At 35.7% G+C, this 24,120-nt stretch overlaps 4 protein-coding genes across 7 annotated transcripts in view; 3 read left to right on the top strand and 1 right to left on the bottom strand.

The window, feature by feature from the left end:
- LOC107083056 (hemoglobin subunit beta-like) overlaps window positions 1-264 on the top strand; it is an 11,741-nt gene extending 11,477 nt beyond the window's left edge. For both annotated transcript variants that reach the window (XM_015372000.1, XM_015371998.1), the window contains exon 3: window positions 91-264. In XM_015372000.1, coding sequence (XP_015227486.1) covers window positions 91-219 — 129 coding nt within the window. In that variant the 3' untranslated portion in view covers window positions 220-264. The remainder of the gene's footprint in view (window positions 1-90) is intronic.
- Window positions 265-3,786: 3,522 nt separating this feature from the next.
- Window positions 3,787-4,641, bottom strand: LOC107083062 (hemoglobin subunit alpha-A). The gene is made up of 3 exons (XM_015372006.1): window positions 4,489-4,641; window positions 4,181-4,388; window positions 3,787-4,036 (listed from the first exon to the last, which is right to left on the bottom strand). The coding sequence occupies exons 1-3, from the start codon at window positions 4,581-4,583 to the stop codon at window positions 3,908-3,910; spliced, it is 432 nt and encodes a 143-aa protein (XP_015227492.1). The 5' UTR covers window positions 4,584-4,641; the 3' UTR covers window positions 3,787-3,907.
- Window positions 4,642-8,305: 3,664 nt separating this feature from the next.
- Window positions 8,306-9,068, top strand: LOC107083061 (hemoglobin subunit beta-A-like). Its single transcript, XM_015372005.1, has 3 exons — window positions 8,306-8,442; window positions 8,576-8,798; window positions 8,909-9,068. Exons 1-3 carry the CDS (start codon window positions 8,351-8,353, stop codon window positions 9,038-9,040), a joined length of 447 nt encoding a protein of 148 aa, XP_015227491.1. The 5' UTR covers window positions 8,306-8,350; the 3' UTR covers window positions 9,041-9,068.
- Window positions 9,069-9,974: 906 nt separating this feature from the next.
- nprl3 (NPR3-like, GATOR1 complex subunit) lies at window positions 9,975-24,116 on the top strand. Of its 3 annotated transcripts, none has more exons than XM_015372092.1 (14): window positions 9,975-10,330; window positions 11,753-11,822; window positions 13,367-13,405; window positions 14,002-14,134; window positions 17,919-17,993; window positions 18,597-18,750; window positions 18,861-18,939; window positions 19,027-19,164; window positions 19,859-20,015; window positions 20,392-20,498; window positions 20,766-20,895; window positions 21,867-22,056; window positions 22,142-22,334; window positions 23,537-24,116. In XM_015372092.1, exons 1-14 carry the CDS (start codon window positions 10,135-10,137, stop codon window positions 23,709-23,711), a joined length of 1,836 nt encoding a protein of 611 aa, XP_015227578.1. In that variant the 5' UTR covers window positions 9,975-10,134; the 3' UTR covers window positions 23,712-24,116. The 3 variants fall into 3 exon arrangements, with proteins under 3 accessions (XP_015227578.1, XP_015227577.1, XP_015227579.1); XM_015372091.1 differs by having other exon boundaries at window positions 18,858-18,939; XM_015372093.1 differs by lacking the exon at window positions 13,367-13,405 and having other exon boundaries at window positions 18,858-18,939.
- The last annotated feature ends 4 nt before the right edge of the window (window positions 24,117-24,120 follow it).

Raw genomic sequence — 24,120 nt, 5'->3', positions numbered from 1 at the left:
ATAACTTCAATGTAAGGCTGTTCCCTACTAGTGATCCCAGCACTGCTGTTGATGTTTCTGCTTTCTGACCCCTGCTGTTTTCTGTTGCAGCTCCTGGCAGACTGCCTGACCATTGTTGTTGCTAGTCAGATGGGTGCAGCCTTCACCCCCCATGTCCATGCAGCTTTCCAGAAGTTCCTGGATGTAGTGGTGGCCTCCCTGAGAAAGCAGTACTACTAGACAGCCTCTTCTCCTGCAATTAGAGAATAAATAAATAAAACAGCATTTCTTTTTGGGGGAAAAAAGTGTCTCTCTACTCTATACTCTACTCTCTGGCTATAAATATGTGCATCTATTATCTTTAATCCTTATTAGTTGTAAAATATGATTTGGTTTTAAACATTTAAAATACATTTAGAAGAGCTTTAAGGGGAAAAAAGGTGTCTAAGGGGGAAATTTAACTATTTAAAAAGCAATATTTAAAATATGAATTATGACTGAAATTAGTAATATTTATCTAGTAATATTAGTAACATATTAGTAGTAATATTTATCTGCATCTTAAGTAATGATCTCTTTCTCGTCTCTGTGCTTAAAACCCTTACTATATGGCTGTAAAGAAAGAAATCTTTTGTATTTGATACAGAATAACTTTTCTTTTAAACAACTCTTATTAAAAAGTCCTATTGAATTACAGATTGAACTTTTAAGTCTATACATAAAAACCCAGCTTCTGACCATTCTTTAGATAAATTGAGGCTGAGTTAGAAACAGCTGCCTATGAAGTCCCATGTACTAGGTCTTTAGACTACCTTTTCCACCAAATGTAAAAAAACAAAACAAAAAACCCCCAAAAGAAAATAATATTATCCTTATTGTAAAATATTTTAGGAGCATACTTTAACTGTCTCTTTATAAATATTAAATGTATCATATAATTTTGGAGAATTTAGACTGCTGATATCAGTAAACTATATTTTTGATAGATATTTGATCAATGGAAAAAAAAAAACTATTCTGATTTAATTATTTCAGATAGGCCACAGTTCCTCTTGAAGTTGGAAACTAGTGTAATTTTTGGTATAACCAGAATATTTTGCTCATACATGACAATTATTCTATATTAAGCAACTGTAGAAATGTTGTATCATCTTCATTAGGAATAGTACATATTTTGAATATAGGTCAGAAAAAACATTTTACCCTAATTTAGAAAAAACAATGTTGTGTGACCAAGACCATAAGGTTGTGATGTCAAACAATGCATAAGTGTTCCAGCATGGATATAGATGCTAAAAAGACTGAAGACTTTTCTGGTCATACTGACCACTGTGGACTAGTTTACTCTAGAACAAACATAATACTGTGATAACGGAACCATGTGGCCCAAATCATCATGGGACAGATGAAGGCTCAAATTAAATCTTTAACTTTTGTCTTAAGCTACAAGTGTATGCATAAGGAGATATTAACATTTACCATTTTGTTTGCAGATTTTTTATTTTTCGCAGGAACATAAAACCCCAAAGTCTAAATTAAAGAGCAGATGAACCAACAACACCACAATCATCATTTGAGAAAATTTCTTGGATGATGGCACACTTTACGTCTGTCCATTCCATCATTTCGGCCTTTTGCTGGTTCTAGTTTTGTTCCATTTGCTAGTTGTTGGTCAGCAGACTTGTTCAGCTCCATTCCAACAGTTGGAGGGGGTACTTTGACAGGATGACAGATAAAGGTTTATTTATCTCACCTTCAGGGTGAGATAAGTAGAGAGTTTGAGCTCCCAGGGGGTACCTAGGAAACTTAATGTAAGGAGCTACTTATATGTGCTAACTATAAGATAACTTATCCAGGATGGTCAAGAAATATGGCTCAAAGCTGTTTTTTTTTTTTGTTGTTGTTGCTTTTTTTGTCATTGCTTTGTTGTTCCTGACAGTTTTATTGGTTTTATACCTTGTTGCAGCAAATGGTTTCAAAGCTCTGACCACATTGCATACAATTAAACTCATCTAATAACTAAACTTTTTAACAAGCATCTTATTCTAGTGGTTTTGCAACAACATCTGATGTAATGTAAGTTAATTAAAATATAGGTGAAATTTTAAGATTCAAAACAAAGTATCTCTAATTATTTGGCACAAAACACAAGAACAATGGACACAGAACAACAGAAAACCAAGCATCTAAAACAAAAACATAAATGTCTTTAGAACAACATTTGGTTGTGTAATGTCTGGAGAGAATCTGGAGACCTGATAATTCAGCCGACAAATAAAGTAAGAGTTTACTTTTAAAATAAAAATGGTGTTGCAGTAACAGGACTCACTGTGTGGAGGAGATCAGGGTCGGCAGCTGAGAGCAGTTCAGTGGTTTCGAAGGTGCACTGAATGAAAGCCAGCAGGAGTGGACTGGACAGCCCACCATGATTAGTTATATTTGACTTTTCTTTTTAAACACAGTATAGCAGAGGATATATGCACACATAGAGAGTTTAAAAAGAGAGGATATACCAAATGAAATTAAACAAATAAAAACAAAAAAATAAAGATAAAAAGGCTACTGTAACTTTTACTGATATACAAAATAGGTTATTCACTCAGAAAAAACCCCTTTTGAAAATTATTTTTCAAAAAAACATACCATTCCTTCATTATATATACCTCTTAATTTTAAAATTACTTTAAAAAAAAACAAACAAAGGTCATCAAAGAGCTGCACACACAACTGAAAGCAGCAGTAAAATTAAAATAGAATAGGCAAATACAGGCAAATACAGATATATAAAAATCTTTAACAGCTAATAAGAACACTGAAGCTCCCAGGTTTCTGGTAAAGGACCCAAGTTTGAGATGAAGGAGCCAATCACCCTGCCCAGGAGTATGAGGGGAATTGCTGTTTTTGGGTCAGGGGTCACGTTTAGGACTATGTTGTGAACTGAGTTTAGGTTAAGGTTGGGGCTTGTGGATGAACCCGTAATGGTTAGGGTATGGGTCAAGGTTAGGCTGTATAAATTAAAAGAAGTCAATGAAAAGGCCCCGCAAAGATAGTGAGACAAGTTTGTGTGTATGCCTATGGGTGTGCGGGTGGGTGTGCATTGGAACATATGTTTTTTTAGCAGGACAGTGAATACACATCACGCTAAAAGGACATTTTGCATTAACCGGATATGAGCAGCTTCCAGCTAATTTCAACAAAAATCTAAAGTTTTAGAACGGTTTCTATTGGTCCATTAAACACAAAAATGCACATGAAGATATGTCTATCTAATACACATAAACCCGATTGTGTGAGTATAGTATAGCTTCTCAGTAATAAGCTGAATATTTTCGATCTGCACGCTTATTGTTGTCTTGGTCTTCCTTTCTTTCAACTGAAAACTCTAGATAGCAACTTTTTAAGAAGCCTGTAAAACTTTAGGTTGTCTTGAATGTTTGTTTTTGTTTTTTTTTCTCAAACCTGTCTTCGCTTCAGAATGACATACTTGACTTATGTTGATTAAATTGTATTAAACAAAAACATTTTATGGATTTAACATTTATTCACTGTACATTAGAGATTATGCAATTAGCCAAACAATTTTAAACTGAGTTTTGCTTGCTTTTTTTTTTTTGGTGTTTATAATTTTGCATAATTAGTTCTTAATATTACTTTATTTTTATAACCCATGATATATAAATATATATGAAATATATATCCTTACACCCTTCTGTGTTGATTTTAGGAATCATAAATTTGCTATGAAGGTGTTTCTGCTTTTGAAGGTGAGATGAGTTGAAAAAAAAAAAAGAAGTCACAGCCTATATTGACAATTATTTTTTTTATTTAATTTAGTCAGCCAACCTCTTAAGTGCAAAGGTGGTGTAACATTTTTCTCTTGGGTGACATGCAGTTTGTAATGCAGCCGATCCTCCTGAATGTCTGGATCTTAGCGGTATTTCTCAGACAAAGCCAAGGCCAGATTCTGCAGGAACTTGTCGACAGAGACATGAACCTCTGGGGTGAAATCAGCTGGGAAGTACATGGCCAGCACCAGGATGATGTTGTGAGACAGGATCTGTTGCAAAAGAAACAAACACTGCATTTCACTGGGAGAATCCTGCTTGTCCATTAAACTTTTGAAATATTGACATTGCACATACATGTAGAGCAAGCTTTGACATTTTCTTCATGGTGCTCCACACAATGTAATTTTGCTTACCCTGAAGTTAGCAGGGTCCACTCTGAGCTTGAAGGCATGCAGCTCACTGAGCTTGGCAAGACCACCAGTCAGGTCATCGATCTTTGAGACGGCATCCCCAACAGCTCCCATGATGGTGGCACCATGCTTCCTCACCTGTGCAGAGTCAGGGCTCAGATCAGACCAGTGTGAAAAGTAGGTCTTGGTTTGCGGGTATGAAGTCAGCATCCTAGAGGTCACACATAGAAATGTCAGTTCAGATTTAAAAAATCAAAGGTTAAACATGTAACTCTTAAAAATAAAGGAAGATGAAAAGAGAGAAAACCCACCTGCCAAGAGCCTCGGCCCCAATCTCAGCCGATTTAGGGGCACATTTCTCCCAGAAAGCTTTCACCACGGTCTTGTCCTTTCCGGAGAGACTCATTTCTGCCCTTTTCAGTTTTCTCAGCTGAATGGAAAAAAACTGCTAGGAAATTTCTGGTGAAGACACTTTATAACTGACTATGTTTTATATTTGTCAAACCGCACCACGCCCTTTATCAAAACCAGACCCCACCTCTTTGGCAGAAATTACCAGAAGTTTCTTTAATTCATGAGATAAAAGATAACCACTCCCTGTCCACAAGAATATTTTTGTAGGTTTAAAAACTATATTGTGCATTACACTTAAAAAACAACAACAACATATATGACTTTAAAAGCAGGACAGATGAATAATTGCATAATATTTTTAATGAGGACTTTTTTTGCAGAAATTTACAGAAGGCATTTTAAAGAAAAGAAGGTGCTGCTTATATATCTAAAAAAACTTTTAACTACATATGACTCAGTTTGATTGACCGAAAGGAAACAACATCTATGATAAAGTAGTGTCAAGAAATTATATTAGCCAACATAGATGTTCAGCAAGCTGTTCATTTTGTAGACTACAATTTTGGAACGGAAAATAAAGATGGTGGATTTTTAAAATGACTAGTGTACTATCCTACAACTTTGCACAAGAATTATCACTATCAAATAAATAAAAAAATCCTTTGAACCATTTCATGGAAACTTGTATATATTCCCCTGTCTAGTTCCTTTAAACATTGCAAGGTAAAACTGTTTAAATGTGGGGAAACACTTTTTGCCTTACTGTCTCCAAACCGGAGACATTTCATTAAAAAAACTTTGCTGTAAACCTTTAAACCTATTTAGATATTTTATTTCCACTTATTTTCAATCCGTTAATTTTAACCTAAAAAGAAATGTAATCATGCATATGCTTGGTCAAGAATTTGAAATAATTTGAACCTATGAAAAGAATGTGAAGAATTAATCAAACAGCAGTGCAGTCTTTTCTGCACATTCAAGGTCATTTTAGTGGTTACTATTTCCTTTTAGCATAAAGGGCCTAACAGTTATTAGAGGGTTTGTACATTATTTACTTTAAGTCTTCCTTGCAGACATGCTGTTGAAGATTATTATGTCTTGTCTATAAATGTGTGGTTTGATATAAATGGGTGCGGCCATCTGAATTTAATGATAACTGTCACATTGAATCCTCCGGACCATGAGAGCGGCGGGTGAAGTTAGCACCTTATCGCTGTCATTTGAGCAAGCTCATTAATTGATAAATTTTTGATGTCTCATACTTTCTGTTCTGTGCATAGATGATGAGGAAAAATAAACATTTGTTATCAATAAAAGCACACTTTAAGTTTATTTGAAATTATCTATATATTATATTTACCTAATTAATACCATCTGAGGGAGCTGAGAAGCCCTTAATATTGTAAAACTTGTCACACAAAAAAGCCTTTATTAATGACATAGGCTTTGTTACTTTGAAAGTATGTTAATATTGAGCCAGCAGGCTTAAGGTTTAAAAACATAAATTTCTTAGTAGTGTAAGTGTAAGTGTAAGATGATTTGTCCTTTTGCTCAAATAGGTGTGTAAATTTGACATCAAACTGAGTCTAGTGTTCACAGAGCTGAACACTAGTCATCCATAAAATTAGATTTTTTTTTTTTTTTTTGGACATTTAACAAAACCCTTTAAAAGATTCTTTGGTATTCTGGAACTCAGTGCACATTTCCTTCTTTGACTAAAAGGAGCCAGGCCTTTTTATCATCTTTAAGTAGTTTTTACCAATAATCCTATAAGCTTGTTGAAGATCAGTCTGAAGTTTTCTGAAGTTCTTGCCTTTTTTTATTCAGACTTCTTTAGACTCAAGTCAGTTCCTGATTCATTTATCTATCCAACATTTGTTTTAAATACCTCTTTTAATCTAATTTAGAACAGCCTCAACACTTGAGTGTTTTAAGTCCTGTTCCCATTTTTACTGTTTGGCTTTTAAAACTGTGTTAGTTGTGAAGTCATTTGTGTCTTTTATTATATTATTTGGTTTTTAACCTATTTTTGATAATTGTTTTTATCACTTATTTCATTGTATTTCTTTTATGTTTATTTTAGTGTGCAGCAATTTGGAAACGTTTCTGTCAATAAAATGTTTGTAAAATAAAGGGGATTGGATAATTTACACATTGTCTTTCATTTTAAGTCATGTTCCTTTTGTCACCTTTTATATCTTCTTGTTTTTTACTTTTATGGATGTAATTTATTTATTTATGTAATTGACAGAAGGTTGTTACAGAAAAAGCACATTTGGTCTTTACACTATAATTTCCAATGATCTACTCTCTATTCCCTAGAAATGGAGGTGACAGTGGTGTCATACATGGTCATATTAGTGCAGAATAAATAAGAGATAAACATTATTTTAAAGAGTAAATGGAAAAAAGAGAAAACGTCCCCAACATAAATGGCTGAGAGATATACTTCTTTAAGTGCCATATTTAAGACAATAATTAATTTGATGACTCAAAAGCATTATTTATAGCAATAAAACTGTGGTAGTGTTAAAATTGAGTGAAGATTCAACACTGGTTTTAATTGTTCTGAAACAAAGTTATGGTCTTTAACTGGAGTGAACATAGTGAATTTAAAAAAGGCTCAACTGTTTGTTTGCTGCTGTAATCCAAAGTCTGATATTTAGATACTTTATATTTAGATACAACATTTTGCAGAAGATCTTCCATTTGCAGCTGGTACATTCAGGCATAAATGAGCAGCTTACCTCAGATTATATATTGGGGAAAACTAAAAGTGAGATTTCTTTCACAGTTCATGTGTGTCTGCCCTTTAAAGGAATCCTTTTAACCTGTTTGGTCTTACAGGTCCACTGGTGCCTTTCCAAAGAGGTTATTCAGCAAGAACTGTGGTACAACACTGATAGGTCGCCCTAATTTTCTATTTTTCTACAGTCAACCCCATATTCTTCACCCTATTAAGCTAATTTACTATATATAAATAAGTTGAATATAAGACAAATTGATTTTAGATTGCTTACTGTCATAACATATAAATACCTAGTAAACCACAATCCCAGTCCTTCACTATGACTGCTGTTATTTATGTTTTTAATTTTATAAAGGTAACACCTACATTAGAAGTTCCTTCTTTTGTTTCTTTTCTTCTGTTTTTTTTCCTTTAAAATATGTGTTGCCTCGCTTTATGCAAACAGAAGTGAATATGATTCTGTAGGTTTTTTTCAAAATCCAATCTCCTTACCCTTTGGGGAACTGTGCCATAAATATTGTTTCAAAACACACATGATTTAATGCTTCTTTTGCTAAAAATCTATTTTATATATCCAAAAAACCCCTGATAAGAGATTGTATTTCATCTATAAGAACACTATGAGAACAGTGTAAGTGAAACAAACAGACTGCTTTAGCAAATTTTGTACTAATGTATGTTTGCATCATTAAAAAGAATTGCAAAACATTAAAAAGTAAAAGGATATGCATTGAAAATGCATGTATTTGAAGTTAACATATATTTTAATCATTTACCAGCATATCAGCAAACTGACATTAAATTTTAGCTTTTTTATTTAATTTGTAAACAAATAGTGTAAATTTTCTTCTTATCAGCCTTTTCCAGAAAGCCCAGCTGTGATCATATCAAATTTGTCAAGGGTATAACCCTTCATGGCACTTTTATCCAATCAGACACTTTCTAAGCAGAGAGGAGTGGCATTGGAGAATTAATAAAAACCTCTAAGATTACTATCCACAAAAAGTCTGCGAGCCAAAACATTTTAATTTATTCTCTGTGGACTAAAGAAAAATACTTAATACATCACCATGGTCGAGTGGACAGATGCTGAGCGCAAGGCCATCTCAACTCTGTGGGGGCAGATCGATGTGGGGGAGATCGGACCCCAAGCTCTGATTAGGTGACCCCTTGAAACATTTTCATTCATTAATCGATATCCTTCATATTGTATAACACATTTATGATCTGTCTCTGAATTGAGTTTAACCTGTTTTTATATGGCATTAACCTTTACAATGTGTCCCTTAAATCAGGCTTCTGGTTGTGTACCCCTGGACTCAGAGACATTTTGGATCTTTTGGTAACCTGTCCACCTACGCTTCCATCGTTGGAAATGCCAAAGTGGCTCAACATGGAAAAACTGTGATGGGTGGACTGGAAACAGCTGTGAAGAATTTGGACAACATCAAGCAGGCCTATGCCAAGTTGAGTGTTATGCACTCTGAGAAGCTCCATGTAGATCCCGATAACTTCAGGGTATGTTGCAAACACTTAAGCTTCCTTGATGGAAAATCATATTTTTTATGCTTTAATCTCACCATCATAAAGTCTGCATCGCCATGATTTCACTACTTTTCTCATTCCAGACTCTTGCTGAATGCATCTCAGTGGTTGTGGCTGCTAAGTTTGGCCCCAGCGTTTTCACCCCTGGATTCCAGGAGGCCTGGCAAAAGTTCCTGGCTGTGGTGGTCGCTGCCCTGGGCAAACAGTACCACTGAGGAAATATAAATTACGCAACAGTCTTTGACATCCAACAGGTTTTGTGAAGTTTTAAGAATCCACTGTTTGCTGTTTTGAAGCTTTTGCAGACTCAAAATAAAAACAAATGAAAAAAAAAATCATAGCCTGAGTTCTTTTTAGAAAAGGTTACAATTATTATTCTCTCAAATGTTGAGTTATATTTCACTTATGTAACTGTTCATTTACAGAATACCAATAATAAAGAGATAATTTCTAAGTAATCGATTGAATATACTTTGATCAGTGATCAATTTTGTATAATACATTGGACAATGAAGATTATAAATGCTGCAGCTTTTTGCAATTTGATATAAAAGCGTGAGGCTGATAAATTAGTGAGTATTTAATATTTTTAGATGAAAAAATACTGCAAGGCAACATGAGTACATCATCCTCAAAATGCAGTAAAAACATGACGACATTTACTTTAAAAAGCACCAAATAAAAAAGGTATAATAAAATGTTATCAGGGAAAGCGCCATCTAGCGGAATTAATGCGATCTGCCCTGTGCAGATGCATTTGAACAAATCAGATTATGACTGAAAATCTTATGAATTCAACTCAGCCAATTAAAAAGGTGGCACTCGTATATTATGTCATTTTTAAAACATATGCGACATCATAAAGGACTTAATTGTGTTTTTTTTTTTAGGATTTTTGACATAGAATTAAGGCTTGTTTTTATATCATGTTGTTATCATACATTGCTATGAATGTATAAGCCTAAAAAAAAAAATAATAATAATTTGTATGTTATTAATATAGTTTTTTTGGTACATGTAAAATGTATATTAATCGTTTTTCGATTAATATAAAGACATAGAAGCTATTAGTAGGGAAAGCTTCTGCGGGACGGAACACAAAACTGAGTTGATGTGTCCAGCCGAGCATTAATCAAAGTAACACATAACAGTGCCAAAAACAGCCCTATGAGAAACCCAATTCTCTGCAGGTTTTGAAGTTAACTGGGAAGTGCTATCGTTCTTCTTATTGTTTGTTTTTTCTAGTAGACATATAAGCTCATAAGAGCTGCAGCTAAATCACGCTAACGAAGACTTTTAGAATGCTAACATGATGCTAAGCCCATCGGCCGAGTCACCAGATGACAGAAACTCTCTGTACAGTCAGTCTCAGAACAACAGACATAAAAGCGGGGATAAAACCAGTCCGATCAGCGTCATACTGGTTAGTTCTGGGAGCAGAGGGAACAAACTTTTGTTTCGGTATCCATTCCAAAGAGCTGCTGAGTGCCCGTCTTCTCTCGCAGGTAGGCGCTGCGTTAACATGAACTTAGACAGGAGCTGATTTAAAACACATTCTACTGGTATTTCATGTAATTACACACCCAACAGAATGTCCCAGCCAGAGGAAGAGTTCAAACTTTTTAACTTAATTAATTAAAGTAACTTTATTGATTAGAAAAATATTCCATAACCAGAAAAACAACAGTTTTGGGAGGTTAGTCTAACAAAGGGAATGAAAGTATAGATGGAAATGCTAATTCAATATGAAAGTCGAAGTTCTGCACAATGAGATCATTTTTATAAAACAAAGAGAGATCATTCAAATGTGGGAGCCAATTAAGATTCCTTAGATCAGACAGGGAAAGGATCAGAGAAGCTGCAGGATGATAGAGTATGTTAAATAAAAATTCAATTCACCTTATTTATGTAACTTATATTGACAAAAAATGACACATCAACTACAGAAGGAGATAGTTCAGTTATATAAGGAGAATCAAAGTCAAATAAAAACATTTAAATTCTATCCTAGTTCTAAGACAATGTAGTAAAGTTCGGTTATTGTGCAAATTAGTAAATCATTTATATATATCTAAGGACCTCAAGCTGTGTAAATCGAATCAGTGACTGCAAGAAAGAGACTGCCTAAGTAATCTTCAAATGTAAAAGTTTATGAAAGGATGACCAACCTAACTTTAGTGTTGCACTTTGGCATCTGGAAGCATGACAATTTACTTCTGACAAACGAGACTAAAACAAAGATATTTTGCCCTAATTTATAGAACCACATTTATAAAGCACAAAAAAGAAATAAAAACAGCCTGAAGACCTTAAATTAAATGGAAAGCATAGCGAGGGAGGGATAATGACAAACTTTTTTTTATAGTCACAGGACCAAGGAACCTTCAAATCATTAATTCAACCTTTAATATCATTGTTAACCAAAGTAAACAGTCAGCCAGTATTACTGCTTCACTTTCACCTCAATCATGTTGAAGTTGCATAGATCTAAACCTAATAAAATAGTTCTAGTGCATGACGCCTAAAGGAAAATCCTCCAGTCATGTAAAACACTGATAGTCATACAGAAAATGACCATGGATTGTTTTCAGTTTATTGAATCATGAGCTGTGTGTCGTTTTTTTCTACAAATCAGCAGCCTGGTATGTGACATTGTGTTATTTTTTTGTGAGACTTTAATGAACACTTTTTGATGTTTTCTAAACTGAGATGAGAAAAACAGACTTGGGAAAAGTGGAAAAAAATATTTCTTACATCATCTTTTACATGGTTACAGTAACAATCCAGTATTGGATTAAAGAAAAAAATCTATGCTTTCCAGGCTGAAAATGCTGCAAAAATTAAGCCCCCATTTTGCAACAAACATTTGAACAAGAGGGAATAGATCTTACAATTGTTTTACACTAATACTTAAAACTGTCTTCCAGCAAAACAGCGTAACCCATATGCACTGAGCACAACTGGAGATGTTCTTGAAGATCTGGATGGAGACTCAAGGTAATTGTTTGTGTTTAATATAATTGAACAGAATTCACTCTTTAACCCTTAAAAAGAAACGTGTATAATCTGAAAGAAAGAAAGATTAGGCATTTTAAGCTGTCATACTTTTTTACCCAACCTGAAAAGGCAAAAAACTAAAAAAAGGAAAAAAACTACAAATATTGTTTCCAAATGTTACATTTTGGTCATTATCAATTTCTGTTGGAAATTAAAAAGCCATCATAGACATTTCGTCTCACACTTGTTACTGTACTTTAAATTATCTTAACATTCATATTTAAACTGAAGATTTTCTTACTTGAAAGTAAAATACATGTACCTATAGCATATTCCAGATTTGACCAGGATTTAGCTACCTCTGATTAATGATATGTTTTAATGATAGGCCATGGTTTAAACATAAAAGTTGATTACAACTTGGACATCAACATATATTTATCATAAACCAAACACATAAATCTTATAACTGTGTTTGTTTTATTAATTTTTTTTAAGCTGCCACCCTAGAAATGGGAATACTGGTAATTTTTTTGCCTTTTTAAGTTAGTTTGAATACTGTTATAAACATTCAGTTGATACAAATAAACTCTTTACTATACCTCTTGAATTTGTTTGAGGTATTTGATTTCAAACAGGCTTCTATTATTTTGTGCTTGAGGAATTCTTTTTTTTTTAATATTATTGATTATTTTAGAATAGAATAGAAAATCCCTTTATTGTCCCACAGTGGGGAAATTTGGGCATTACAGAAGCATCATATCATAGCAAAGTTGTCACACAAATGGGGACCTTAAAAAGTGTATACCAATAATCAATAAACAAATAAAATACCGTACTCTTTTACAATATAAATATTGTGTATCTGAAAAATAATCAATAAACAGCTGTGGACATTTTTACAGTAATGGATATGTGGAAAAATAGCATGTGGTTTATTTAGCATGTGATTTAAATGACTATGTAAAGAACTCTTAAACAACCAGGATGATGCATTTCTTCAAACACTGAACGATTTGAACCACAACTAACATTGTGATTGAAAATTACTGTTGAAATGATGTGTTTGTTAGGCTGCTTTATTTCAAGTGCAAGACAATCAATCTCTGTACAGCCATAATGTATTTATCCATTTGCATGAACATTTGCTTTACTGCCCAGAAATTATGACGCTTTTAGCTACCAAGATCACAAGGAGAGATGGGCACATGGTGATGTAAAAGTGAAAAGAAGAGAGAAGGGAAAATGGATTAACTGCAACTGATGTCCTGCTATTCTACAGTAACCTCAATATCAGTAAACTGATAATCGTTTAATATGAAACTCACCATATGTACTAGAGCGCCCATTATTGACAGCAGTTTGGATGTGTGTGAAATGTACCTAAATCAGCATACCTGCATTTTGACATCACAGTGTCTCATGTTTGTTTTGGTTGTTTTAATGTCCATTTTTTGCATTCAGCCCAACTGTGTGTTGCATTTTCCCTTTTGTTTGCTTTTTTTTTTGTTCTTCTGTTTTTTGGGGTCCAATTCCCATTTCAGGGAGCAATGTCCGCTAACTGACGAACAGTTGGTAGCAGGGTAAGACCGAATCATTCTAACCCACCTCTCTTTTCCCCTAGATCACCCCCTGTCCTTTTATTTTACCCTCTCTTTTCTGATTTTGTGCCCTGTATCGATCTCCACAAACCCCCGGTCTCTGTGCAGTTACTGTAAATGATACAGAAGATGAAGCAGTGCTTTTACAAAAACCGTCACATTAATTGTACGCTGATAATCAGAGCATGTAAACTTGGCAAATGAGGTTGAAATTCAAATCAAATGCAACAGTCATTTTAATTTTCATTGGTTTTTAAAAATCATGGTGGTGGTAAAGGTATATTGTTTATTAATTTAATTTTATTTTTTTTTTGGAAGTTAAAACCTGAAATTTTATCCCCTTTAAATACAGCATGAGTTACTTGGGTCAAACCAGCATGAGTTTGTCACATTTCTCATTCACACATCATTCACTTTTTTTCTACCCAGAAGCCTCTTCTTTTTCTTACCTGTCAGTAACTGAATAAGCTTTTTTTAATTTTTTTGTTAAACTATTGAATTATCTGAACCATTTTCACTTGTCTCAGCTGTTCTGGACGTGCTTCGTTTTTCACTGCATCTTTGCTTCATTATTCAAGGTTTTCTGATAGCATTCTGGCCACCATCCTGGCCACCAAGTCTGACATGTGTGGAAAGAAGTTTGAACTGAAGATAGACAACGTTCGGTTTGTGGGTCACCCTACTCTCCTGCAGCATTCTCCTCTCATTCAGGTAGAAATAAATTCAGTCTTCATCACCTTTATTAAAGTTTAATGTAGTGGGAAGCCTATGTCTCTATATGAGAAATGCATAGGTGCATCTTTTTTGCAGTTCAATTTTAATTAGGACTAGTTTTACATGTGATTGTAATTACTCATGTGGGTTTTTTCCATGGAAATGAGTTAATGCATCAACCTGAGTGCATTTCTAGTTTCCTTTAAAGTCTGACCTTACAATTCTGATGGGAGTTTTTTATTTGTTTATTAGAAATAATGGCCTTCAGGCTCCTTAATAAAGCAAACAGTATTGAATCCAATGCAAAATAAGACAGTTATAAGATTAGGCTATTTAATGCACAACTTACCTTCTTAAACAATATCTGATTTTCTTAAACTTGAAACCTGAACCTATAAAAACGTACAGTGGAATGAAAGGACTGGAAACCTTCCTTTTCCAAAGACCGTATGGTGTACAGTGTTCAGATGCATTTTTGATTTGTCCGCTTTTAGATCTTTCTATATTTTCTACCTTTATCTTATAGCGCCTTGAGATTGGAGAATGTAAAATGCAGTAAAGTTTCAACACATTACTATGATTATTATTACTATTAGTTACTAACCCTAACCCTTTTTAAAATTTGAGGGTGCATTACATTAGTTTTATGTATTAAAGGAAAGATTTGTCCTGATATTTTTTGCTGATCAGAGATCATTGAGAAAAGTTATTTAATTAAACTTAGCATCACTAATTTTAAGCTCTTTTATGCTCATTCCATAAATTAATGTTAGAGCCAGTTTACATAAACTAATGTTAAACAGAAGCACATTAAAGGTCTCACCCTGTAAGCTACAGATTCTGATTGTTTTATCGTCTAAATTCATTTAGCATTAAAGTTACAGTGTGTAATTTTCAGGGTAATCTGACAGTCAGACTGCAGCGACCCCTAGAAGGACTGTTCATTCTCCTGCATCCAGCACGGAGACCGTCCAGCTTCTCCCTTCTCTTATCCCGCTCCACCTCTCAGTCCTCCTGCAGGTTCCCATGATCCTTAGTGCTCCTTCTCCCACCTCTAGCAGTTAGCTTCTAGAGCCTAGCCTTTGCGTACTGTCATCTCTTCCTGCTCTGTCTACCTGGCGGGCACTCTGTCCTCCTCATGGTAAGCTGCAGCCACTCTCTTTCTGACTGAAGTACCAGATATTCTGCTGTTCTGCTTTGATCCTCCGCAGTTAAGGTTGATTTATACTTCGAAACTAGGTCGTCTGCGTAGGTGTCACAGTGAACGCAAAGATGTCTCCGCCCCCTCCGCAGACACTCTGCTGCACCTCTCCTAAATTGTAGGTGACCACAGACAGTGCTGCAGACAGGAGGCCTCTGGTCAAATCTACATCCGCTTCCCGGTTTGTTTTGTTTGTATTACCACAATTGCGATAAACAACCCGTTAAGTTGGACCAGATAGAAGAGCGATGTGCACAAGAACGCTGGGACCCTTTTTCCAACTGGATCCCCGCTCTTTTTCGCCCTCATGTCCCTCCGTTGTTGGACAAACTTGCCCCATTTCCTCACCGCCTCAGCTATATCTAGACCCACAGCTAGTTCATGATTGTACCTCTTGTGTTGTGGCGTGGAATATTACATAGCGCAGACCACGCTTCAAAATTGAGCATAAATCAAAAATGTCTGCGTCAAGCTCACTGCGACACACTGCTGCGGGGAGACAACTAGCCATTTAGCCACTATTTAGCCCAGGCCAGCTGTAGCCTTTCCCAGGCCTTCACCGTTCTGTTTCCCGGCAGGCCTCTCTGATCTACCGCTGTGCTCCTCATTTTTCTTCCTGAGAAAGCAGCTGCAATTTCCGCCTCTGTCTCTGTAGTTCCTTAGCCACATAGGGCTGTATAGGTGACCGTCTTGTCATGGTTCTAGAGCTCTCTCAGCAGCTGTTCTCAAACTGGGTCCCAACTGCTCCTGCCTGAGATCAGGAACGCTGTCTCCCCTTACCTCTGTTCTCATGTAGTTCCTCCCCCTGTTTTGGGCACTCTGACCAAAACAAACTTGGACCAAATGCAAGAGAAAGATGAGATTCCACTCAGAAAAAAAAACTCTCCAAGAACCAAGAACGCAACAACCCGTGCATGAAATCAGTTGTCTTCATAATGACCGACTCACAGCCAGTTTAAGTCAAGTTTACATAGATAATTTTATTAGTCTGTATAGGATTGTGTATAAGCCTCACTTCCCACAGTCCCATTCCAGCATAATAACAATATCTACAGTCACTAGTTTGTCAGCTTTGTGCTGCCATAGCTCAAAAGTTGCCTGCCTTCATAAATAACTTTTTCTAAGGCATAGCAAACAAAACGATTGAGAATTTCAGTTCATATGTGATCATAAATAGCATATATGGATAATATATAACATTTATGTCAGTAAGTCCCGGTAATTATTATACACTGTACCTTTAACTTTGCATCATAGGAGTTAAGGAAAGGCCTTAATGTGTTCATTGTAGACTTTTGTTTTATTTATTTTATTTGATTTCTTTTCATCGGGCCTTTGTAAGTTAAAACAATCTAAACACTCTCTAGATAAAAACAGTTTGTCATTAATCAGTTTGTTCTATTTTTCTTATTCCTTGAGTTCTTGTAGTTTAAATATAATATAATATTTATTTGCCATGCCTTATTTATCAGATCAGAGTACGGTGTACTTCTTTAATGAAAAACCTGAATAAAAATAAAATTCCAATATATACATGACAGGGTGGTTAGGGAAATAAAAACAGTTCCTGTATTTAGATTAAATTCAATTTTTGTTTGTTTTGCTATATTTCAGAATTGAGATAAATATATTCCCAATTCTAATTCTGCAATACAACCAAGAAAACTGTCTTCCATTATATTAGTTTTAAATGTGATTATAGTGATTTTTTTTATTTCTATGTCACCAAATTGAAATATTTTTCACTAGTAGGTTTCAGTGAGAACTTTTACTCATTTTGCAATAAATATACTTTGGGTATTGTCAGATCAATCCTGATATCATCAGCGCCCCCTACTGTAGCAATTTGGTCAATCATTTAGCCTGTGTTGCTGAGGTGTTTACTGATAGAATAGAATAGAATAGAATAGAATAGAATAGAATAGAATAGAAAATCCCTTTATTGTTCCACAATGGGGAAATTGTGGTGTTACAGCAGCAAAAGATTACAACAAAACTGATCACACAAATGGGGACCTGAACAAAAGTGTATAAAAATAACAGAATAAGTGACAGAGTGGCAACAAAAAAGGCAAACTAAAAAAAGCTTAGAGAGTTTCTATAGGTTGACATTATTATGATTTATTTTGTGCATATGGAAAACTTGCCACATAGAATATAGATCTATAGGCTTTGACTGAAAGCGTTTCATTACTATAATAAGAAATAATATGAAAATAAGATGGAAATATTTTTGTTATTAATCTCCAGCAGCTCTGGTAGACTTTTTTATGTTAACAAAAAAAAAAGAAAAACGATCTATTTATAATTTTAAAGTCAAGAAAAAAGATGCCCCATGATTCCTCTTTTTTTTTTTTTTTTTTTTGTTAAATAAATATAATTTACTTTGTTCCTCACTTTCAATTTTTATTTTTCAGAATTTTACTGTTTGAGATAAGTAATTAACCTCAAATAGTAAAAGTAACATTAGTAAAATTGTGTTAACGTAAACTTTAGCAATTGCTCTGAAAAACAAGTATTTTCTTTTGGAAATTCTTAACTTGTTGCAACCTTTAAATATTTGGTCTTTCATCATTCCAGGTGTCCAAAACAGATCCTTCACCCAAGAGAGAAATGCCTACTATGATCTTATTTAATGTGGTTTTTGCCCTGAGGGTAAGAAACTCTTTATTGGACGTTTTTAAACAAATGTAATTGGGTTTGTAAATGAAAATGAAATGTAACTTATATTTTAGTTTTTAAATGTTCTTGTGTTTTTTTTTTTCAGTTATTTTTTTGAACATGTTAGCCGGCTGTGGGTGGGTGGGTCATGTTTAGTAAGTCTTCTGGTAATCTGTATTCTTTGAATGGGAGGTGGGCAGGGTTGTGATAACGATGCACTATCAGTGAAAGCATGTGAACTCGAGGAGAGTTGCAGTTTATTTTTGCTTAATCATGCTGCTCAACAAGGCCCAGCCCAGTTCCAGCCCATGCTGAGTCATGGTTCTCAGGAAGGCTCAGAGGAGCAAGAAATGCATCGTCAGGTTTGAAACATATCTGGCAAGCTGCTAAACTAACTATGTTGTTAACACCTGTAAAATACATAAAGGTTCTTTATAATACTTTTAAATACTCTTCTTGTTAGGTGTACTTTAATGTGAAATGTCTTTTATTGTTACTGGCCTTTAAACCCAAAAAAGGGTTTCCAGTTTATCTGAGTAACACAATTAAGGAGTTAGGAAGAAAACAAAACATATTCATTGTCATTTGCAACCTCAGGCAAATGCTGACCCATCTGTAATCAGCTGCATGCACAACCTTTCCCGGCGCATCGCTATAGCGCTTCAGCATGAGGAGCGCCGCTGCCAGTACCTAACCAGAGAAGCCAAGCTGATGCTGGCCATGCAAGACGAGATCACCACTATGACTGAGAGTGAGATTTTCTCTGTGCACAGATTATCTCATTCAATTTCCAGTTTTAAAGTATTAATTGTGTTCTTTTCAATCATGGCTTTAACTGTGCCTCTTCTCTGTTGTTAGCAGATGGAACTCCTCAGTCCCCATTTAGGCAAATTCTTCCTAAATGTAAGTTAGCCAGGGACTTGAAGGAAGCCTATGACAGGTGGGAAGGAAATGTAATGTCTGCCTGATACTTTTCTAGACTTTAAACAGAATCATGAAGCTGATTTTTATATTCATGATTTTCCAGCCTTTGTACAAGTGGTGTGGTAAGGCTACACATCAATGACTGGCTAGAGGTCAGCTTCTGCTTACCTCACAAGATCCACAGGGTTGGTGGTAACTATATCCCTCCGGAGGCATTAGAGCGTAGTCTGAAGGCCATAAGGTAGATTTATTCTTTCATACATTCTGTGTTTTATTTCTTTTAATATAATTTCATATGATGTTACATAGTGAAATTGATCTGCACCAAATAAAGCTGAATATTATTGTAGAGCTTCAAATGACTAAGCAAACACTCCCCCCTCCTTTAAACACACTCCTCCTTCTATATTAAAAATAAACACATTTAGTAAAACTATGCTCTTTATTACTGTCATCGGATTTGTTTTTTATTTTGAAAATATCTGCATTTTAGGAAGTAGAAATCTGTTCTCAAACAGAATTGGTTTTAAGTGGCACCAAACACAATATGACTTTTTTAGGATACGGTAAACTCATTTTATATTTTTATTTTATTACATCTATACTTAAACACGCCACAAGCTGACCCACTAATGCAAAATCTACTAAATAACACATCATGTTCTGATCCTTGCAATGTTTCTTACCCAAATAATGAAGCTTTTTTTTTTTTTTTTTTTAGTAAAAGTTAATATTTTTCCGTCATGATCAAAATGTGCTGCATTTTCTAACATTTACTCATTGAAATGTTTCCTGTGGGACACACTGCCACCTAGAGGCAGTTTATAAAACACCCTCTTGTTCATATCTCCTTATATTTTGTCTTTTAGAATAAAAAAAGTAGATTTTTCCTTCTTGTGTTTGTGGAGGGTTTATTCAGATTCTATTACCCGCAGGCCTTATCATGCCCTGCTGCTGCTCGAATGCGAGAAGGCGCTGTTGAGCCAGCTTCCTCTAGACTGCTCACCTGCAATGGTGCGTCTGATTAAGACCTGTTCAGCAGTGAAAAACCTGCAGCAGCTCGCCCAAGATGCTGACCTGGCCCTACTTCAGGTGCAGAACAAACACACAGCCCACAAAGCTCTGATATCATTCTTTAACATTTTAAGGCTTGTCTATAATCTAGAACTGATTAAAGGAATAGAAATCATTACAGTAAACACATCAATACAATGCATCATTTAGAATAAATTTAATAGAATAAAAAATATAAATATGTTTTTCTCAAATGTAATTTATAAAAAGTTCAGCCAGCATGGGTTCCATTTTTAGCTACTTACTGTCACCTAGTGGATAATATATGAACTGCAAGACATTGATACTAGCATTTTCTTTCAGGATCACTCTTTTAGCATTCAGGATTTTCAATCTGACTTATTTTTTTTATCATTATGGATGGATCACTCTTTTTTTTTTCTCTCTCGCTCAGATCTTTCAGATTGCTGCTCATTTAGTTTATTGGGGCAAGGCAATCATCATCTTTCCATTGTGTGAAAATAACGTCTACATGCTTTCTCCTCATGCCAACATATCTATGTAAGTATGTAAAATATATCCTAAAGAAGTGGTCAAACATAATAGAAAAGGGCATATTTGAAGTGCTTTAAGAACAGGAAAACGTATTCCCTGCCTAGTCGACTTTGTTTTTAGATGCCTCTCTTGTTAATTGACTGACAGTACTCCTCCTCAGGCTTATGTGACTCATCTCAAAGCGTGTTTGAAGTGTGCATGTATTATGCAGGAACTAAGCTAGAGGAGAAGCTTTGTGATGAATAACAGCGCTTCTTATTCCTCTCTGACCAGATATTCTCCTTTGGCGGAGCAGTTTGCTCAGCAGTTCTCTGGACACGATCTGCCTTCCATGTTGGCCAAATTCTCACTCCCAGTCTCACTAGCAGAATTCAGAAACCCTCTGGAAGCTCCAGCACAGGAGGTAAGCTAGTGGCAAAAAAAACAAAACTTAAAAAATGGTACAAAAAATCACAGCTTTGTAAAATATGCAGAGAGATGTTTTTTTTTTTTTAAACATGTTTTTATACTTTATGACAAGGTCTGTTTCCATTTCAGAAAGAATTAGAAAAAGGCCATTACCGTGTTACCCATACCCTCAGACTAAATGGACACCATGATTTTAGGGGCTACTGGTCTGTTAGTTTTTACTTTTAGCTCCATTGCAATTTATGGAGACAGTGGGCTGCTTGTTTTTTGCTTGTCTTTCCTCAACACACATAATTTAAACAGATGAATCCTTTCAGCAACAAAAATGCGCCATCTGTGGGCCATTGTGAAGAATGCAGGTTTAAAATACCCAGAATGTCATAGTTTTATTTTTGATTTGTGATATGCTGATAACTGATTCAAGGATTGTGATAGTTCACTGTTGGATTGTTTTGGTTTATTGTCGTTTACATATAATAAATAGCATTTATATGAATGTTGTTTACAACACTGAAGAGACTACCCTGCACACATAAACTCTCTCATTCCTACGGGTAATTCAGAGACTAGCTAATCTCACAGTCATGTTTTGGGACTGGAAGGAAGCATGTGTACCAGAAGATCAGACCTTCATGTAGGAAGAGCTCAGGTCTGAGGAAATCTATGACCTTCTTGCTGCGAGGCTACAATGCTACAATATGGGCCACCAGGCAGCTTATTTTTCAATATTAATATTAGAGAATTTAGGTCATTTAAGATTTCACTAAAATTTGGTCTTTTGTAAATGATGGGAAATCTGATGCACGCATTACAAGAGGTTTAAGTTGTATGAATTGCTAAAGCGCCTTTCCTACTATTCTTAGCTCCTTTTGTTTTTATTGGATCATTATCCAAATTTTGGCTGCTTTGAGGTTGTATTCTATCAAACGTTTATTACCAAAGTGCTCTGCTTTATCTCCTATCTAGGTTCAGCTGATCCAGATGGTGGTGTGGATGCTCCAGCGCCGCCTGCTCATCCAACTCCACACCTATGTTTGCCTTTTGATACCGCCAAGTGAAGATGAGCCTGCACTGAAGGAGGAGGAGCTACCACTGGCTACCCGTGTCGGAGGCCGCAGTCTAAGCACCCCAAGCGCTCTCAGTTTTGGTTCACCAAGTAAGACCCCACCCCCCACTCTACTCTCACAGATAGATAAAAGGTCAAAGGAGCCACTGACTGTCCATGTCCTTCCTGTTTGCAGCCAGCAGTGACGACATGACCCTAACAAGTCCCAGTATGGAGAATTCCAGCGCTGAGCTGCTGCCTGGCGGAGACTCTCCTTTGAATAAAAGGATGACGGAAACACTTCTCACGAGCCTGTCGGAGCATGAAAGGCAGGTTATACTTAACATCCCAGCGGCACAAAATCCAGAGGATCTGCGAATGTTTGCCAGGTATTTAAGCTTGACTTGCACATTTTTAACCTCATAAATGTGTCCTAATTTAGCCAATTCTCTGATGTAAATGTATATTAAAGACACTTATTTTACATTTTACTCACTATAAACTTCTTTTTTGTCCTGCCTGTACAGATTTTATGTCTACATGCAGTGAGAAAAATAAGTATATGAACACCCTGATTTTGCAAGTTCTCCAACTTAGAAATCATGGAGGGATCTGAAATTGTCATCGTAGATGCATGTCCAAAATTCTGAAATCACAATATATGATTTTTTTTAACCATTTATTTGTATGATACAGCTACAAGTAAGTATTTGAATACCTATCTATCGGCTATAATTCTGACCTTCAAAGACCTGTTAGTGTGCCTTCAAAATGTCCACCTTCATTCCATTTATCCTAAATTAGATGCACCTGTTTAAGGTTGTTAGCTGCCTAAGTACACCCATCCAATCTCACACAATCAGTAAGAGTGTAACTACTAACATGACCAAGACCAAAGAGCTGTCCACAGACACTAGAGACAGTTAGAAGATTGAAGATGGGTGGAGTCTGGGTCTTCCAACATCACAATGAGCTGAAGCACACAGCCAGGATAACCAAGGAATGGCTCTGGAAGAAGCATTTCAAGATTCTGGTGTGGCCTAGATGGTTCTAGGCCTGAACCCAATAGAAAATCTTTGAAGGGAGCTCCAACTCTGTGTTTCTCAGCGACATCCCAGAAACCTGACTGATCTACAGAAGATCTGTGTGGAGGAGTGGGCCAAAATCCCTCCTGCAGTGTGCGCAAACCTGGTGAAAAACTACAGGAAACGTTTGACCCCTGGAAATGCAAACAAAGACTACTGTACCAAATATTAACATAGATTTGTTTAGGTGTTCTAATACTTATTTGCAGCTGTATCATACAAATAAATTAAGAAAATCATACATTTTGAGTTTTTTTTTTTTTTTTTTTAGATTACCGTATGTCTCTCACAGTGGACATGCATCTGTGATGACGATTTCAGACCCCTCCATAATTTCTAAGAGGGAGAACTTGCAAAATAACAGGGTGTTCAAATACTTATTTTCCTCAATGTATCTCACACAAGATGACAGTCTTATTTTGCAAGAGCCTGCTAACTACAGCTGATTGTAAAAAAGCACTAGAGCTTATTGTATTAGAATTCTTGTTTCCTCCACTGCTTTTTAGGCTGCTGCACTATTTTCGGGGACATCACCACCTGGAGGAAATCATGTACAATGAAAACATGAGGCGATCACAGCTGAAGACACTATTCGACAAGTTCCGCAGCGTCCTCATTGTTACAAACCATGAAGACCCCATTATTTCAATCTTTCAGTCACCAATGGAGCAGACTATATGAGCGCCGGCAACCTGGAAACTATCACTGTTTTAGAGTCGGTTAATCTGAAACCTGCTCAGGACCAAGGAGGGTTTATAGCAAAATGATGGCATTAATGTGCAGTTTCAAAATATAGACTATTTTCCCCTTTGAGCCAAAATTTGTTTACAATGTTAAGTTATTTTATACTTACCAGACATGCCTTATGGGTTCACTGTGAATAGGGGAAGGACTGATGTACCGGGAGACTGACACACTCTCCCAAATTCAAAGTAAAAGGATCCATGTTGGCTTCATAAGTGCACACCAAGCACTGATCGTTCCAGCTACCTCTGTTAAGGAATCCCAAAGGTGGAGATGGAAAGAGTGCAAAGAAAAGATGGAGGCTCAACATCAGTGAGCCATACAGACATCTGTAAAAATCACTGAG

The sequence above is a fragment of the Cyprinodon variegatus genome, unplaced genomic scaffold (genome assembly GCF_000732505.1).
Source record: "Cyprinodon variegatus isolate N-32 unplaced genomic scaffold, C_variegatus-1.0 Scaffold68, whole genome shotgun sequence".
In the NCBI taxonomy this organism is placed as follows: Eukaryota; Metazoa; Chordata; class Actinopteri; order Cyprinodontiformes; family Cyprinodontidae; genus Cyprinodon; species Cyprinodon variegatus.
This window is presented reverse-complemented; position numbering and strand designations above follow the sequence as displayed.